At 43.6% G+C, this 19,984-nt stretch overlaps 2 protein-coding genes across 4 annotated transcripts in view; one reads left to right on the top strand and one right to left on the bottom strand.

Annotated features, from left to right (window-relative positions):
- Nucleotides 1-59: 59 nt before the first annotated feature.
- Nucleotides 60-8,663, bottom strand: jazf1b (JAZF zinc finger 1b). The gene is made up of 5 exons (XM_029130228.3): nt 8,529-8,663; nt 2,947-3,019; nt 2,562-2,758; nt 2,194-2,363; nt 60-1,317 (listed from the first exon to the last, which is right to left on the bottom strand). Exons 1-5 carry the CDS (start codon nt 8,641-8,643, stop codon nt 1,141-1,143), a joined length of 732 nt encoding a protein of 243 aa, XP_028986061.1. The 5' UTR covers nt 8,644-8,663; the 3' UTR covers nt 60-1,140.
- Nucleotides 8,664-8,703: 40 nt separating this feature from the next.
- Nucleotides 8,704-19,984, top strand: part of creb5b (cAMP responsive element binding protein 5b) — a 35,109-nt gene continuing 23,828 nt past the window's right edge. The window contains exons 1-4 of one of the 3 annotated variants that reach the window (XM_029130222.3): nt 8,704-8,843; nt 17,245-17,322; nt 17,581-17,674; nt 18,739-18,860. In XM_029130222.3, coding sequence (XP_028986055.1) covers nt 8,814-8,843; nt 17,245-17,322; nt 17,581-17,674; nt 18,739-18,860 — 324 coding nt within the window. In that variant the 5' untranslated portion in view covers nt 8,704-8,813. Of the gene's footprint in view, nt 8,844-12,958; nt 13,177-17,244; nt 17,323-17,580; nt 17,675-18,738; nt 18,861-19,984 lie in introns of those variants that run through there. The other 2 variants (XM_029130223.3, XM_029130225.3) reach the window with 2 other exon arrangements.

The following is a 19,984-nucleotide window of genomic DNA, read 5'->3' on the forward strand; positions in this document are numbered from 1 at the left end:
TGTTTGTTCCTCCAAATGACCTTCACTTTTTTTCTTTTCATACACTCCCAAGTCCAGAAAAATATGAAAATATAATTTAATGCACTTAACACGTCAATACATTCACTGTACACTGACTTTCTCCAATACTGGCAGTACAATAATGTCACAAGAGTTCCTTAACATCCATGCAGTGAACATCCATGGCTCATTGATAAATGTCCATTCCTGTGGCATTTTAAAATCAGTGGTTCCTTATGTCTGAGATGACTGACATTATGGCACAAAGTAGGCGACAATATATCAATATGGTGAACACGGGGCTAATGCTGCCTCTCTTGTCCGTCTATGGAAAGATCAACCATGTGGGTTTAGGCTGGGGAGTCAAGGAGCACTGTGCATTTAGCTCCATTAGTCTGAACTGTTAAAATGAAGACATACAAAAAGTGGTTTACAGTTCAAGGCAACTACTGCACACACACAAGCCCACATTACTGGAAATACTAGAGTTTGTTGTGCATTTCCCCTTAGAGCAACTTGCACTGAAGGCCTGTTGACTTATCTCAGTAGCTGCTTCACACTATAAATGAGATACTGTTAAAAAAAAGGCTTATTTGTTGGCATCTTGTTATAAAAAGTGCTTTAACGCCTCTCCAGAAAGGAAGGTGAACTCGACGCTTAGGAACAGTGACACAAAGCTGCCGTCATCTGTTTGAACAGCAAAAACGGGCAGGATTGTGGAGCGTCATTAAATGTCACCTGAGATTGTCCTTCGGTGCTCGCATGTATTTGAAACCAGTGAATAAAAAGGTTCAGAAAACTTGCAAAATGAATGAAAGGACTTTTTGACGGTGTTGTCGTCAGCGAGCGCCGTTTGTGACAAAATAAAATAGAACTGATAAGCGATATCTTATAAGTGCAAAATGCAAATATGCAATACATAACTATTTAACATCCTGTGTACAAACTGAGGATGACTAATTATACATTTTAACCATGCAATCAAAAATAGTGTCATAGCAAAGTGCGATAAGGACGAGAGAATAAAAGGAGGGTAGAGGATGAGGAATGAGAGTTCGGCTGAAAAACGCTGCTGGTGATGGTGGTCTTCAGATGTCTGGGAAGTGGCCTGAAGGCAAGTGCCGCTCCCCCGCTCCGTCTCTACTGCTGCAGCTTGCGGATGATGTCAGCGGAGACGGGCGGGTGGAAGTTGATGGTGTGGTGCCGCAGGCCCTGAGACGTCTTGTAGCTCTTCCCGCACCGGCACTTGAAGGGCTTGCGCACCCGGATCTGGGTTCGGTGGCCGTTCTTAGCATGGTACTTGATCCCGTTCACGTTCTGGAACGGAGGGAGTCATCATTCTGGATGCACAGACTCAGTAACAAACCTAGTACTGGCTGAGGTTCACACAAATGCTCTGTGTGTGCGTTTAAATTATACTCAGATGTTCCTTACGAGCGTCCCATTGAAAAACTGGGTGCCACTATGCTCAGAGGCTTTTCCACACGATTCCCAACGCTGTCAATTATTTGCATCAGTTTTAGCCACAAAGCATTGGTTCAAGTCAGCAATAAGGCAATGAGGCCTGGCTCCTAGCATGTGTTATGATTCATCCGGAGGGTTTGGATGGTGTTAAGTCAAGTTCTTCCAGACAAAACCTAGAAAACATTTTGTTTATAGACTTGGATTTGTGCACAAGGACATTTCATGCTGAAATAGAGAAGCTGGAAGATTTTTGTCCAAAATCCAACAATATTTTTTAACATAAAAACTTTAGACCTGTAATTTATCTTTTATATTCAGGTTCTCATCAAAAAGAGCTCACCAGTCAACATGACTGTTAAACTTAAATGATTCTTCACAAACTTCCATTCTTCTACTCTCCACCGTCAATCGCCACCGTCTACAACCCTCCTATTCACGTCAGTAAAGTAATTTTCTCAGACTTCACCCCCCCACACACACACACGAATGGAAATTCCCGTTAAACGCCACATCACTGAAGTGGAATGGATGCATGTGTTTATGTTGCTGTAACACTCAAGATCTAAGATCTACTGTGACAAAAGAGAATCTGTTTAGTTTTTACATTCTCAACTGGGTGGGCAAGAAAAAAAAAACAACACTCCAACACAAATACTGTACCTCCAGTTCTCAGCATTTTACACTTTTATCTCTAATGTACTGGAAGTGGAGACGCAGAGGTAAACCCACCTTGTATCTCTTTTTACAGCCCGGCACAGGGCAAGCGAACGGCTTCTCGTCTCCTCCGTTCATGCACATGGAGCTGAGGATGGATTCAGAGCTGATCGCGTTCTCTGTTGTCCACGATTCATCGCTGTCGGACTGCTCAAAATCGACGTCCTCCTCCTCACAGTCGCTCCCTATAGGACGGTAGATGACAGAGGGTCTATCAGGGCATGGCTCGGGGCATTTGAGCATTGTATAAATGTTCTATTGTGTCTATTCAGCTCCACTGTGACTGAATGTTAGGACATCACACACTTAAACATTCTTCACATCCCATTGTGTGAAAAATGTGCTCTCTGGCAAACAGAGGTGAGAGCGCTGAGGCGGGTCACCTGTAGGTGTGCTGCTGCGGAACGAGGAGGAGGGGGTGATGGGTGGGGTGACAGGGGGGGTGAGATTTCCACTGGTGTGGCGAGGGGGAGTGGGGACGCTGCTGCGGGAGAGACCGCCCGTCAGTGACAGAGACAACTTGGGCTGCGCCTTCCTCTTCAGAGCTTCGTGTTCTCGCCGCGCGGCGTCTGTCATGAACCTGAAATTATGGGACAAAATATTTAGATGTTGAACTGTCCACACTGAAAATGAGACGTTAACATATCAAAGATTATTGGGACGAACCCAACCACCAAACACTGCAGGGATTCATCTAAGCTAAGCTTCAGATGACGTCTGAAGTGGCCTATAGAACCCTCGAAGGAACAAACGCCGCGACTTATTTACCTGTTGATGATACTGAGGGCAACATATGTGGGCTGCTGCTGCTCCTGCTTTTCCAGAAGTCGTGGATCTGTGTCTGAGCAGATGGAAGAGACGAGAGGGAGAGAAGTATTAGGTGCAAAGCTGGTTCCTCTGTTTTGCTCTTCTTGTTGCACTGATGGGATGAAACAACATTTTCCATTATGGCCAAATATCAAACAACAAAGGCTTCCTTCATGTGTCAAAGCCATCTACAATCACTAATGACTAAAGTGCTGCTGGAAATGCTGCCCAGTAACTCAAGCCGGTTTCTTCTTATTTCCTCCGAAGGTTCAAACATACTCTTTTGCTACAGTTGCTGGTATTTACAGGAAAAACCCTGAGTGCCTTTTTCAAATTTCCATTGCGCATTTTCTAGAAGCAGCTGTGCAGACACCACATTGCTTAAACATGACCACACTTTACACAACGGCCTTTTCCCATGCTGCGCTCCAGACATTCATCTTGCTCAGCAGTGCTACATGTACAACAATGGCCAATCTCCACACCCTGAGGTGAAGCAGGCCTGACTTCAAACGCTCTTCCTACTGCCGTCCATGTGGGAGAAGAGAGATGCCTCATAAAACAACAGTGTCTGCCACTTACCAGCTAAGCCTCCCTGTCTGCCTCTGACAGAGTTGTGAGAGCCTGCTACCCCCATGTGGTTAAAACCATCGCTTGTTTCCATCCATCAGCTCATTTATACACAACGCAGACACCCTGGGCTATTTATGGCATTAAAACCAAATTAAGTTTCTGCAAAGCTCAGTGGCTAGAGTGCAGCTTTACAAAGTGGATGCTCGGTAAGCAGAAACAGACCGGCTCTGGTTAATACAGTCCAAAATGACCCGACAAATGTAATATATTTAAGGAAATATTTGCAGGAGTCTGGGTTCTCTTTGTTACTAACACCTGGGTGAAACTTAAGTTCCATAAGCTTGGGTTTAAAAAGGAATTATAACACTGTACCTGTGTAGCTTGATTTGACAGAAAACTGCTTTTTTAATCAGGTGTCATTTGTTCAAACCTGTTGCTGAAGTTTTATTTCTGGTCTCTGTGTTTTTACTAATAAAATGATATAATGCACGGTGGTATATTAAAAACCCAGACGCGCGTGTGCACATAAACATCCATACAGGAGACACACGCTGCACTATTTTAACAGACTACCAGTTTAATTCCCTTGAGAGGAATGTGAAAGGCGATGTTGGGCAGTTAAACTGGGATCAAACCTCGGTACATGAGCAAGCGCACAGTTCAGAAACGCTAACCGTAATGTCGGAGAACAACCTGACGTCAGTCTCACTTTATGCAGACACGGGCGTCAGTAGACACAAGGCACCATCCACTGAGGGATGAGGGCCAAGCTGCTTAGCTGATGAAAACAGTGGCAGAGCTTCACGTTACATGGAGGCAGGCGGTGAGAACGGCTCGAACCCAGGACCGAGGAGGCTTCAGCCGTAACCAAGTGTTTCATTAAGATAGATTTATCCCCAGCGCAGCGCTCCCTGCTCTCCAGTAGTAAAGACACACTCAGAACAGCGGTACGTCTCTGCCAAAAGCCAGAGGCAGTGCAGAGGCTCCTCAGGGCTCTGTGTGTGTGCGTAAGTGCATGAGAAATCCCTCATTAAGATGCTTAATGATCCTCCAGGAGTGGAGAGGCAGCCTGCTCACAGATGGCTCCAACGGCAGTGGATCAATCTGCTCTCACACACTGTAAATCACACACACTCCGGGTGGGGACTGGGTGAAAGGAGACCCGCAGGCCAGGTCCCTGCAGCCCTTGCTGTTCTTCTGGGGCCACCAGCAGTCAAGGACCCGGAAGACGGCGCCGCGTGGGGAGATGGGAACCTCTCTAATCAAGCTGCACAGGTGGTCCACCCCGGTGGCCGACTATTAGACGCCTTCTGGGAAACAATCGGTGCGGCGTGAGGAACAACGAGAAGGAGGAAGACTTGTATGTATAAAAAGATTTTCATGATACACATTTTTTTTCCGCCGAGCTGCTGATATTTCCTAAAACCCTCAACATTATTTCCACATAAGGTTTCCATTTTCAGCAAATCGCAGGTCATATTCAATAGAGTCCTTCTCTGGCAAAAAGAATACTGTTGTGTTTTTAACATAACATAAATTTCAACGAACCAGTGTGCACCAACATTATAATGATATTTATAGCATCTGTCTTTCTATTATACTATGTAATGAGGTTCTGACTCATGTTATTGTTAGTGTCTATGATAAATCATGCTTATACTATAAAGTGTAATACTGGCACAGCGAGGGTTCAGAAATTATGACGATGAAACAGATTCTAATTAGGGTTACTTTAACCCTATGACAGGAAGTCAGGGGACGATCATACAGCCAAGCATTCTAAGGCAACGGGGGAAGTGACGCCTTCTGGCCTCTCATAACGTCCTCCACGACCCTTTCCATCACACACGAACCCACCAGACGCACAGCTCCGTCCGGCTCGCCCATCCACCCTCATGGCCAGAAGCACCGAGGGGCAGAGCAGAGCAGTGAGCCTTATGGTGACATGTTTATGGTGGCTCTGAGCAGCAGGGGACATTAGCAGGAGTGGTGGCACAGGTAATTCATTATGATGTGACCTCTGAGGAGGAAATAAAATGGGAGTCGGGCTCCATGTGTAAGCTGCCTTTGTGGATAACTGATGAAACACATAGGGGAAAAAATGATCTATTATAAAGATGTTTAGCTCAAACACACACTGATGCCAAAAAGCTAACATTTTACACATACGGTATCCAGTGAACTTATGTGTGGTACGTCACATGGTGTGGTCAGCATTAGGGGTGCAAATACAAATAACTCTTTACAGTACGTCCAAAAACAGTTTCTCATAGATGTTTCTCTGCAAAAGCATTGTCTCGTGTCTGACAAAAAGCCAACAATTCAAACTTATTCAGCTTTACGGTGATGCATAACAGACAAAGTAGCACATCATCCCAAAGGAAAAGCCGCAACGAATGAATGCTTGGTATTCCTCTTGGAAAACACAGCGCTTTACACGGTACGATGCCATATGTTTAATATTAGCCTTTGAAGGACTGAACAAAGTCATGTAACAGAACAACGACACTCAGCCGAATCTCACATTTGTCCATGTTGAGTAACGTCAACAGCAGTTATACGCCATCTCCTATAAGAGAGTGTCACGTCGCAGGCACCACACAGGAACAGGAGCAGTGGGGTTGGTGTGGGGGAAATGTAATTAGGCCCACCAGGTGCACAGATTAGGGAACTAGCAACTGCTTCCCAAATTTATTACTTCCGTGCAGATTTTGAGGGGCGCATAGCAAAATCTTCTAAATGAGTCTCCAGTGAGGAGTGGCAACAAACAGACCCACTGTTACAGAGGCTGGACGTTTCAGACCATCACTCCACCAGGTACACGGCCATTCATTTCTCAGCACCACAGTGGCTCAGTGTGTGCACAGAAAGCCCAACAATGCCAGAGCGCTACAGCCTGACTTGGGTTCAGGGCTCAGCCTTCTTCCAGTCTTGCTACTGACATCTTGAAATTAGCTGAGTTTGATAACACACGTCTAAATCGACTGGCTGATCCTGTTTAATGTGAACTTAAATCTGTAACAATGACCGAGGAAACAACAGCTGATTTCTTACTGGTTTAATGAGAAACAAGGTGGAGGAGAGATTCTTCTGACAGGTGATGAGATTTATTTGAAAAATTGTAAAGTTAGTAAACATATATTCTTTTTAAGTTTTAATCATAGAATAATTACTAGGAAAATTAAATATTTTTTTGCCAAAAGAATTACTAGTTCTCCGTTTCTAATTCCAAGTATCATAAACAAAGCCCCAGTAACTGTATGACACAAGTGACTATGCTGTTAAAACACACAAGGAAGTGAGTCCTGGGGTGTCATATCCACACTACTCTTTATTATACAGCTCCAACAGGCTCCCACAGTTTCCCACAGCAGAGCAGCGCCACCTCTTGTTCGTGCACTGGCTGAGGAAAACAGGGACAAGAATGTGAGCTTGTTTTTCAGGCGCCTAATTATAAAAAGGAGAATGTGCTTCAAGCAGCAGGCCACCAGATGAGGAGGAAGACAAGCCAAATCAAGCACTCGCTCTGTAATTATGCTTCACAGGCACTTGGCACAATGTGCAAGATTTCGCACTTCTCAGAGTGGGCACAGGCCAGTGGACGTGGGAGGGGGGCAGCAAACTTTTTCCACTCTGAGCCAACTAATTGCCTCATTATTCCCCAATAAGTCATTTGGAGGCATTTTTTTCGAAGGCTAACACCTCAGACACATGCGCAGCACGCAATTAGAGGGCAGAGGATATTAAAGCCAGTCAAGCAACAAACAAGAACAACACAGACAGCTGGGCCTTGTCAGCTTCAATAATAAGAGTCTGAAATACTAGATTGGGAAGCAGAGCCAGGAACGAACGTGAAGAACTTTCTTCATAGATTAGAACTGGTTAAAAAAATTAAGATTTGCAAAATTTGTAGGGTTAAATTGTAAAATTGATTTTACAATTAAAAGATAGACTTTATATGACAAAAATATAGCCTAATATCTATTATCATCATGCAAGCAGCCACATTTATGCTATATATAATGTGAATTTTATTAAATGTTACTTCATGTATTTCATACTAAGCGAAAAGCATTGTGTTTTACTTGGTTATTGTATTACCACACAAACTAGAGGTGGCGACGCACCTTGAGTTTGGATTTTAATTGGCAGACAAAAAAGCATCACTCAGCGATTATGAGCAGGTGAACTGTGCAGCATGGCAAGGCGTGATTACAATTACACTTCAGCCCACGTATAATGGGAAAATTCAACTAAAGCGCACCATTACGTAATCCGTTAATGTCTAACTTTTCATGAACTTTAAGAAACCACCACATTATATACATTTTTGCATGCGCTCACAAAAACCATATATGTTATAGGGTGATATGCAGTATATAGATATTCATTCTCATAATATGACAATAGCCTATTTACCTTGTAGAAATAAAATTACACGCCAAATTTATCATTTATGAACAAAACTCCAAACATCAAAAAACAGCAGATTGACTGAACTTAGATATACAATAACACGTGTTCGTTTATCCCCGATTACAGCGTTAACCACGATCAAACACGTGAGACAGACTACGGACTAGTGTACGGCAGCAACCGACACACCGAACGCACCGATGTTTACAGGTAGTTCCGTTGGCGCGTGCACACTTCACGTTAACCCAGGAGCTCAGCGCGCAGGCCTCGCGCCGCAATACTGTCGCACGAGACGCGAGGACGCGCGAAGACGCTGCCGTCGGCGTGCTGTGTTTGCGCCGCGCACACAATGCTGCGGTTGACCAAACGCTGTTGGTACGAAGGACAAGCGGCAACAGGAGCCGCGACATGTACACGGAACATCAACAGCCACCACACCTAGCAACCGGGCGGGGAGGACGCAGGAAGTGAGATGCTAGCTCCATTAGCCACTCGCGCTAGCTGCGAGCCCGGGCCGTCGCGGGCTGCGGCGCGGAGCGCTTGTCGGCTCTTACCGATGTGGTTGTCCTCGATGTGCACGATGAGCTCGGCCAGGGAGTCGAAGTGAAGACCGCAGCCACCGAACCTGCAGACGTTGGAAAAGAAAGAAGCGGCGGCGATGCCTGTCATGGTCGCGGGCAGCGGCAGCAACGGATAGCGGCGCGACGGCGGGCGGGCGGGCGGACAGCGGTGCGAACAGCTGCGGCACCGGCAGGGGCGGTGCGGGGACTTTTCCGGGCTGCGTCAAGCGCAAAAGAAGGCCAGACCGGAAGTAGGAGCGCGGGGCTTTCACTAGAAAGATGTTGCAAAGAACTAGTATCAACGAGTCGGTGAGTTATTGCAGTTATGTCCTTTGGTCCCTGTATTTATTGATCATAAAAATCGTGACTTATGTAGTCGAAAAATGGAAAGTGAACCGATATATATTTTGTTATAGGTTTCACAGAATTACTGCAGACCTGTGTTTTCAGTCTAATTAGCTTCTACTCTATTAGGTTCAGTCTATCTCTACAAATCTCTTAGGCCTATGATAAGTATGAATTGAAAGAATGAAAGTATCAAGTTTAAAACCCAAACTAAATATCAATAAATATAATAGTACAGGTTAAAAAAAACACAGCATTTTTTATTTGTAAAATTTCTAGAGGAAGTTAGGCTTTTCTTTTTAATCCCATCTACCTTTAAATGTCTTGTTTTAATCAGCAGTGAGTCCATCTGGCATGATGTATGTGACGGCCAGTAGTTAGTAGTTGCAAACTGCCTTTTTTGGTCTTCTGTGCATTATTTTACTTCATACTACTTCCTATTGCACTGCATACTGCTTAATGAAATCCTAAATCTTAATTTGTGTTCATTTATATCCACTTCAAAATGATCTAATACAAATGTTATTATTGTTAGACATTTATCACTCAATGCAAGTGATACACACATTATTCTAAAACTAAGTCAACAAGTGAAATTAGGTTGTGGCCACAGTGTGGCAGTGTTGGTTAATAGAAGAGGACAGCTTAGTCAGGTCTAGTGTGAGTAAATTAAAAATGTGTTGAGTAAATTAAGAGAATCCTGTATATGTGTTGTATTATAATGACACTAGAAATCATTGAAGCTGAGCAGTGTCTATTAAATATACAAGGCATCAGGCTTCCTTTTATGCTATTCTTGTGATATAATCATTGCTGTTGAGATCAAATTCTTGGCAAAATAATATTATTCTGTCTGAGTCAGTCTGTCACTTTCACTGTGAACCGTGATTGTAAAAATCTCTTATAATAAAAAGTTAACAGCCATTAGTTGTTTATTTAAACACAAATTTTTGTTTGTTTTGTTTTTTATATATGGAAAATCTTTGGAAAACCTTTTGAAAGATTTTTCTTTTTTACTGTTTTAAAAAAAATAACTTTGAGTTCTATTGCAAGGCAAATATGGTGGGCTGCATATTGTACATGCAGAAATCATTGGTCAGTAGAACATAAGGTGTGCACTAGTCTTGTACTAGTCCTATATCATTCTAGAAGGTTTCAAGGGTTCAAGTTTTTTCAATCTAAACAGTCATGTAGAAACGAAACAACGTTCCTCTAGAATGACAGTGCTACAAAGATGACAGACATAAAACACAAGACCACACATTCTTAAAACAGACTGAAAAAATAGAACATCCGCTCTAGAGCTAAGAATAGAAAAGTGCTGTAAATGTTTGAAAAGACAAAATTATTGTAATAAGATTTTCTTATTATAAAAACTAGGCTGGAACCTCAGTAACTTTGAGTCTGTGCCTGGTTATGGTGTAATGGGTCATCACCCAACCTATTTACACATCAAGCACCACAGTAATGGTAAAACTATTTTTCCAGTTAAGCTTGAAAGCACTGCAGGATATTACTTTGAAAGCATTACATCACATGCTGCCCCTTCTTAGAGGAAGTTGATGGCTTTCGTTTCAAATACTGGCCTTGCTCATCCTCAGTTATTTATTGATATGGTTGTGCTTGACCAGAATTGCTGCACCTAATCATATTGTTAAATCTACTACAGCTAATAAATTCAGATGAGGTAATAGATGCATTTAGGCATTTATGATTTTCTGTATGAGAGACCTCCTTAAAACTGTAGAAACACATGTTAGAGCCACATGTTCACAGCTGCTGGTGAGTGCCCAGGCCTGCTACCCTTTGTGAAGGGTAATATGCACCCAAGCTAATATGCTTATTGTTGGGTACAGTGTTCTCTTAATCAATGCATGGAAATGTCCTCAAACGTGGCAAAAAAAAATGAGATGTTCTCATGAATTTGTCAAAAGTAGGCCAAAGTATTTATTATAAAGTTTTAATCTTTAAAGATAGAACTAATAAAACCATCATCCATTAATGGCACTTTCAGAAGTAAGGCCAGGTGATATTTATCTGTTTTAGGTTTTAATAATCCTGTCTGAGAACATACAGAAGCCAAATTAAATGTTCAGCACATCATCACACAGGGCTATAAATCTCAGGAGCCGTCACATAGGCATCGCCATTCAGCAGCCACCTAATGTAGATGTTACCGGACGCTATGTTTGAGTGCAGCGGTGTCACTGGGGTTATCTATAGGGAACATCCCAGACCATATAATTTGTTGTAATAGACTTTGAGTTACACCACAACACTCAGTAGTGATGGGTGATGTCCCAGGAGCTAAATGTCTTCGGTCCTTATCAGTGATGTTTCAAACCTTTATTCAGATAATCAGTATTTTCACAGGAAACACATTTATAAGGCGAGTAGGTGAAACCAAACTTTGCATTGTTAAGTACAAACATATAGAGTAAATTAGTGAAATATCTCTAATGGTGTTTTCTTTTGGGGCTTGGTGGCGGCTTAAAGGTTACTGCCTTAATTGTGATGTCCCTGGTTTACCTGGTTTGGGACCTTTTTATGTCTCCTGTCTGCCTCTTCAAAGTCAATCTATTAAATAAAGGATAAAGTGTCAAAGAAGAGTCGTAAATAAATTAAAAGCATGTATGACAGTTTTATTCTTTAGCATCCTATGCAATTTGCACAAAGCACCCTCTCTGGTACTAATCTTCCATACTCAAAACCATTGCACAAAGGCATAATAATAAAAGGTTTAGTATAATGTAGATCAAATCTGCTTTAGTGTGGGTCACTGACCTAAACTGTATCGGCTCTTTCCAACCTTAATAGTCTTGTCTTTTGGGAGCATAATGTTTGGATTGGTTGGGAAATATATTGGCAATAAAGAGACAAAAGGCTGTCATAAATGTTGATTAAAGCTCTGGTTAAAAGACAGAGGCGGAAAAGCTCTGAGTTATGAGGGCTTTTCAGACTGCGTTATTGTTTCAGTGACAGAGCTCTTAGCGCGTCTAGTGGAGTGGTCACAGGCGAGTGGTAAACATTTCTCAATGTGTGAGGAGTCATTAATCCCTGGAGCCGAGGATGGCTTCACTAACACTGTCTGTGTCTCAAGAAGTCACAGCCAGTTGGCACCAGCGGGTCACACGGAGCTACAACAAAAGTGCTTCCTCCTCTAAACCTGTTTAAATCTTTTCTAATGTGGCCGAGACACAAAATTTGGTACAGAACAACCATGCTGTATTTCACACAAAGAGAAGCTGTCAAAGTTACACGTGGAGTGGTGTCTTTCAGGAGGTTTTATGAAATAAACAAGACTGATTAATTAAGCTGGAGCCGTTACTGACAGTGAAATGTGAAAACCTGTCACCAAGAAAGAACTGTCCGCAACATTCATGACCATTAACTGATTGTAAGACCTGTAATATTTCATTGGATATTTTTAATACATCCACATTTTAATTGAATTTGAATATATATATATATGTATATAAATCTATACTTCAGAGAATGTGTGTTTATTGACACATTTTTCTTACCTCAGTCCCTTAATAGATCTGTGTACACATAGGTGGGCAAATACTGTATCAGTAATTATAAAGTACTCTGTTATTAGGAACCAATGGGTTTTTCCTTCTGAGGAGTCATATGTGCATGGTAAAAAAAAGGAGAAAAGTCTGGGTCAGAGATTTAGAAAACCGACCCAACAAGACTATTAGTAGAGGTTAAATTAGTAAGGTATGTTTTATAGTGTTGAAACTGGGATTGAAAATTACTCTAGATGTGTTTTTTTTAAATAAATATTTTAGTTTAAACTACCAAAGTAACTGGTGGATTTCTCCAGTGATGCAGGCCCGGCAGCATGAAGCAGTATTACTCAAGTGTATTACAGTCTGCCTCAGTTCAGTACTTCAGTAAGTTCACTGCGTTTCTTTCCACCGCTGGTCAGAAGACGCAGACGCAGACGCAGTGCCGCGCGCCCACCGCCCGTCTGAATCGGGACCGGAGCTCGAGCTCGGCACCACACCCACTTCAGGTTCAGCAGTGTCCACCCTTGCCTCCGTCTGGGAGTGTGTTTGTAAACTCCGCCCTGCTCGCGCCGCCTCTCGCGGACCGCAATGATTTAGAAGTTCAGGAATCCCACGTGACGTCACCCCGGGGTGACGTTATGCTTCTCTAAATAGATCGCATTGTAATCTTTTCTCAGTCCAACGTGGTTTCTTCTGAGAGACTGCTTCGCATTGTCTGCACTTGTTTGGTAAGTTGAAAAGCTCGTGCCGCCATGCAGGACACCGTGCACGCGCCGCTGCAGGTTTGCCGTCTCTTCTTCTTACTTTTTCTTCTCTCGTTTTTCATGCAACAGCTCGTTTTGCGGTTCGCTTCAGTAGCCGCGGTGAACATGTCACGCTCCCCGCGGGTCTCGGCTCGGTTCCGCGCTGCAGCCGAGGGAGATGGAGTGTCACGATCGCGCGAGCGCGTTGTCATTTCAGCCTGGTGTCCGCGCGTCGTCCCGTCTCGTGACTGTCGCTGAAGTTGAACGCGGAGTCAAGTGCCTGTCACGCAAGTTTGCAGGAATTTAGCCTCGGAAACTCAAAAACTATAGGAAGCGTTCCTGCAGTGGCATCTTGACCTCTGTGAGCTCTAACGCACCAAACCCGGATCCTTGCATCATTGTCATGCCTGTCCCATCCCGGGATGTGCGCAGAGCCGGCGGCGCTCGTCCCGGACTCTGCGTGCTGCGGTTCACCGATGATCGTCTAGAAAATCATAGCCCAGTCTGCCGTAACGGCAATTAAACACGGAAAAATGATGCACGTGTCCCTGCGAAATTTACGTCCCCGTTTCTTTTGAGCGGCACAGTGAGTGGCATGACGTCATCCTGCAGGCCAGTCGATATATGATTAAGCGCCGAGATGTTGAGGGTTATTTCCAGGAAGGTTGTGCTGACGAGGCGCGCTTCGTTGCTATACGACTTGAAAGCAGAAAGATGTTTTAATGATGCGACGAGTCTCATTATGTTTATGTGACAGCGCCATCAATAAGCACTTGTTTCCCCTTCACACTGCTTTGAATGATTATGGTTGCTTTCGGCGGCATTGCGTCCCTTTAATTGGCTGTGTTAGTAACACCTGATGAAGCGGTTAGGTCTGATTTTGATCGGTTTTGATCAGGAAATAGCGTTTTTAAAAAAGGAACCTAAAAATCAAGAAAATAATATTTTGTAGAAAAGCTTGAAACGTCTTATTTGAATTTATAAACGTTGCTTTATAAAGCAATTTTTAGTTGTCTTTTAAGATCAAGACACGTAAAACAGTATTAAACTTTATAATAAATTAATAAACGATTTTATTTTAATTTGGAAAACAATACTAACTTTTTAAATTTTGTACTTTGGTTTCCCGCTGAAATCCAAACCAGACTACTGAAGAGTTTAAGCCTGAAGCAAAACTACACGTTTCCCTAATTTCCTCACTGTTCAGCTTGATTGCGGCCCCACAGCTCATTTCAGCAAAGACATACGAACTAGACTGAGTTTATTTGTCGGTGCTTGTTGTATGCGCTCAAGGTGAAGCGTTTCTTCTGGTAATGATTGTGCTAATGTAAGCTGGGGTCAAATGACAGGGATCACTGCACCGGTCGCACAACCCAATCAACAGTTTGGCCACAGAAGTCTCCTATGACCCTGAAGGTGTTTTGCACGTAGGCATCAAAATAATATCTACATTTATCACATATACCCTAAGATGTATTTCTTTCACAGAAGGGGTGTGAACCCGTTTTGTGCTTGCGCAGTAACTGCTAGTTATCAAATTTTAACATCATGCCACTCGTTTTGTTGCACTTGGAGTTCAAGAGCACAAGTTCAGGGCAGACATTGTCTACGAGCTGTGTTTCTTGCCTCAGGGATCACTGTGGTATTACCTTGAACTTGTAGTGTCAAAGGCCCGGGCTACGGGGAGCTGCACATTTGAATTGTTGCACATGTTTGTGCTTGCTTTAACCCTCCATGCCTTTGCATATGGGGCTCCTTTAACATATTGTTTAAATTCTAATATGTGCTCTACCTGGAGAATTCCTCTTCAGATTCTCTTGAAATCGAACGCCATACTCTAATCCTTCCCCTCGCTCACATCGGGATATAGTTAATGTAAAGTGTAACCAAATTTCCTCTGCTAAACTAAAACATCTATATGAAGAGCCAAGTGCCCTTTTCAAGGAAAGGGCGCTGAGTACTGATAATTTGACGTGTGAAAGCTATTATAATTCACAGAGGCATTCACGGAATTAATGGTTAAAAGTTTTATGCTTCATATGGTTTGAATTTCCTAGTAAAGAACCCCGTTTTTAGAAACAGGAAGAGGAAGGGAAAGGATCATTTTTGCATCTGTTTTAAAAGATGTGTGTTCTTAGTTTCTTGTGTAATACGTCCTGTGATTCATTCAGCTGATTCATATGTTGTAGAGGAGATCGAGACAAAATTCCTAGAACGCTGAGCGTTTCACGTGAAACACGGTGACATGAAAGGTTGATTCAAGACACAATCGGCGACGTGTCTGCAGGCTGTAGTGACTGTAGTGGCTGCACAGTGCTTCGAACAGTGGGTGAGCGTTGAGTCAAAGGTTTGGATCAGTAGTTTTAGTCATGTTTGTTGTGTCAAATGAGACCAGGTGAGTTTTTAGGGGCCCTGTAGAAGAGACGGAGTTAACTGGTGACAGAAAGAGAGAGCAGGGCTCATTGCTCTCTGACAGAGAGACCCTGTCCAGACCCTGCTCTGCAGGCTCAGTCATGAAGTACAGCTTGTTAGGAAAACAGCACTGCTTAGCATAACACAATATTTGAGTGTTTTGACTGTGCTTAAGGAAATAGTCTGTACCCATGAAAAGACACACATGTACATAATGTATGAAGGTATTCATGCTTGACACGTGACGCGGCGTTGACTTGGGTTCTGGAGACGTTGCAGTTCTCGCGAACCGATGATGGAGGTGAAGTAGCAACGTCGCCCTCGTCCAGAGCAGAAATGACAAACAAACGGCAGCGCTGCGGCTCATGCGGCTCACGGGGCCGTCCACAGGCCGGTTTGCATGGTTTGTTTTGATGTGACTGCAGCAGCAGTTCATGAGGGAGACGGAGGATAACAGCCAAAATGTGCGTTCGCCCGCTTTAATGCAGCATCTTTATCCCCCTGCATCTTCATTTTTAGGATGATGTAACACCTCCAGGTGCCGCGCTGTAGTCCGGCTTAATCCCTCATTCAGCGGCTTAATTCACACATTATAAAATGAGTCTCTGCTCTGCTTTGTTCAGGTACCAGTCCTCCTTCTTATACCGATGGAGACATTTACTTCACCATGTTGCCCGCTGTCACTGGATGGGTGTTACAAAGCTTATCACGCCGCTTTAAGTTGCTTTTCTAAACAATTTTTATGCAGTTGTGATATTTGTGGATTCACAAGTCATGCTTGTGTGCACTTGCTTGTATTGACTCAGCGCATGCATCACATTGACTAGAAACTGGATGACGACATGGTGAAATAAAATATAAGCAAAACAGTTTTTGGCGCAAAGAGAGGCCTTAAATGAAAAACCCAACATCTGTGTTCAATACTGCCTTAAGACAAACATCCGTACAAAAAATTACTTAAATTAAGTACCATGTGCAGTTATGAAAAAAACACTTCTAATCAGAAAAATCATTGTTTAGCAAACAAGCAAAGACTCTCAGTGCCGGCGTTTACCTGACAGTTTACTGACACAGTGTAGGAGGTATTCAAAACATGAGGTTTCCAAATGAGCTGTTCTGAATAACATGTGCAACAACCCAGAAAACACCCCAGAATATAAATGCATCACATATAATCATTAGGCATTTATTTTGACTTATCTTCCCTCAAGCCTTTTTACTTTTGGCAGGAGCTATAACATAATCAGCTGTTAGTCTTTATTGAACAGATATGACAGTCACCTGTAGAAGCGATGCAGGTGTGAAGCCTTTTGCTTGTAATAACTGGACCTGCTGCTTGTTCGATACGAAGCTTCATTTCTATGTTGAACAGCTGTCCGACACAGAACCTGGCTGAGCCGTGTCAAAAATAAATAAGCATTCGGTGCTAGTCGTGTGGATTTATCACTATAAAAGCACAGTGAAAAAGTCCAAGTGTTGGGTAAGTGTTCCCCAGTGCTTGTATGTCTTTGCTGAATTAAATCCACTGTCACACGTGGACGACGGTGGTGTGAAAACATGAAAATGCTGACAATAATCACAGCCTTTTCGGGTGATGAGGCAATTGTCTAGCACCTCACAATGAGCGTGTTTTTTTCCTCTTGAATGCTGGTTGCTTGACTTCCTCTCCTCGCTTTCTACCATTTCTTTTTGTAGTTTTATGAAAAGACGGCCAGAGTGATGAACTCAGACCAGGAAAGGCCGTATGTGTGCAACGCTCCTGGCTGCTCTCAGGTGAGACGGGCTGCTGCGTGTGTGTGTGTGTGTGTGTGTGTGTGTCTGAGATGTAAAGACGTGTACATTGAGCAGACCTGAGGAGTCGGTTACTGCCCCACGCATGAGGGTGAAACCGAATAGCATGAAACACTAACTGTAAATAAAGCTGTGGGAGTAAAAATACCTGTTGAAAACTTTTGTTTGAAGTCCGTACTCAGGCTGCTGCTCTCATCGTGTCCATCTTAACGCCGGCCCTTGCTTTTATGAATGCCACAGCGATTCCCCACGGAGGACCATCTGATGATACATCGACACAAACATGAGATGACCCTCAAGTTCCCCTCCATCAAGAACGACAACATGCTCTCAGGTGGGTGACGGCTGCCATCGACGCAGGCTCAGTCCCCAGCAGTCGTGTAGTTCATTTGCAGGTGTGTTACTCACTTGTCTATCATCAGGAACCTCGTGGCGTGTCTGCACCGGTTGTTTACGCTAATGTAAATTATGTGACTTGCAGCTCTGCTCTGTTTTACACACCGGGAGATGCCACCAGGGATGTGCCACATCGGACGTGTTAACAGGGAGAAGGTCCTCGGCTGTAACCCGCTGATGGACACACAGAAACATAAAATCCTTAGATTGTGTCCTGCTCATGCAGAGTCAACCCAAGGCCAATCCATAAGTATAGATCTCTGTTCCTAGAAGCGCCTCACAGTAGATGGCAGTTTGAACTGCTGCAGACACGCGGCCGAGATTGTGGCTTCTGCATTATTTACGCCTTGCGGACAACGGGATCACATTTTCTAGGCCGGGTGTTTTTATTAGCAGTTGTCTGAGTTACAGCTCCGACCATTTCTCTTACTGAGACCTTGAACTGAGCACTGAGACTCTCACAGAGAGGGGGGAAAAAATAAGAGCAGTGTGACTGAGTATACTTGTTGTTAAAATGTATCTGGGGTTATAATGAGGTTGAAATTCATCCCAAGTCTGGGCAAAATGTGTAAACATGCTGTGAAGTATGCTTTTAGCCTTTGAAACAAGCCTGATCCTAAAATCACCTTCAACTGTCTGAAACCTGATCCGTGTTCACCCCCCACAACATCAAGTTGAATACCGCAGCTTGACTGCACTCAGCAAATGAGACCCCCACTCAGTATGTGGGATCTGCACTTTATCAGCTGAAATGGGGCTGTCGAGGGAAGTACTGTATCTTAGTCTCGCTAACTGAGTGAAAGTAACCAGAAAGAGTACTGTACATAAAAAGTACTGATTACCGTCAAGCAGCTTCTAGATTAACGTCTATATAAAGCATTTAACAACATGCAAAAGGTAGAAAAACACTACAATGTAAATCAGCCTGTAAGTAAACCAACTACTTAACCTTCTACAGTGAGGCCTAATGTAGCAAGTAATGAATTTTTGCTGTGTTTCCAGATCAGACGCCCACACCGACGCGATTCTTGAAGAACTGCGAGGAGGTGGGATTATTCAGCGAACTGGACTGCTCCATTGAGCACGAGTTTTGCAAGGTGCAGGAGGAGGAGGACAGTAAACAGGTACTGAATCAGGAGGAACAAATCCTCAGGCTTTAAAAAAAACACCCCGGTGAAGCCACAGCCACCACATGGGTTCGGTCAGGCGGTTGTGTTATCTGGTGCTGTCATCAGTCAGGTCACTAACAATAGTGCAAATGCACAGTCCTTTAATAGATTGAACACACATAAACCACAGTGCACTGCTCATTTCTTTATTGTGAAGGAGCTCATAACCGCATGTTTACACCAAAAGCGTTTCTGCTACATGGTGGATTTCATCCAAAGTGGTGAATGGCCCTTTTTGATCCCTGGTGCCGGCTTGTTGACAGTGGCCGGCCCATCTAGCAGGTAGTTGTCCCCCATTACAGGTGGGGAGAAAGGGGATCAGATTCTCTACCTTTAACTTCAAACAGCTCCGAGCCACGTCTCAGAGAGGGAATGTTACTCCTTACATTAAGAGACGTGAAGACAAACTCACGAGACCCAGCCAGACATCCCCTCATGTGAGCACGGTTGCAGACATTTAACAATAGATGTGATCATTTACGCCTCTACCTGAAACACGGGCGCTAGTCAAATCACCACAGGACAAACTGCTTATCTAATGTCTAGGAAGATTTGGCTCTGGAGCTTGTCTGCGCTCAGGTCAGCCACGTCTAGCCTCCCCGAGCCTGTGTGGTTTATGATGGGAGTCTCTGCAAAGTCAGCAGGAGACGAGTCAGTGCAGGAGAGCGCGACGCACAGTAGGCAGAAAACGAAAGCAGCAGTCAACTGGTGTATATATAAATACATATAATATATTCATATACATCCTATAGTAGTCGAGTGAGCTGGTGTTTGTTCATTTCCAGTGGCTCTTGGTGAGAGAAGCATACATACATTCATGCTTGGTTAATAACAATAAAGAAAACCATGTCCTACACTAGGCTGATATTAGACTGATAGTAATATTTATATATTTATGTTGATGCTGATAATTCCCCCACTCGGCTCGGGAGCAGCGCGTAGATGATAGCTTACATAGTTCTCCTGTCAGGCTGGGCGTATAAAGCCCAAGGCCAAACAGTTGCATTGTGCAACTTTCAGGAAAGAATGTGTCATTCTTGACAGACCGCTAATCTCCTAATCCGCTCGCTCTCCTCCTT

The sequence above is a fragment of the Betta splendens genome, chromosome 16 (assembly GCF_900634795.4).
Source record: "Betta splendens chromosome 16, fBetSpl5.4, whole genome shotgun sequence".
Classification (NCBI taxonomy): domain Eukaryota; kingdom Metazoa; phylum Chordata; class Actinopteri; order Anabantiformes; family Osphronemidae; genus Betta; species Betta splendens.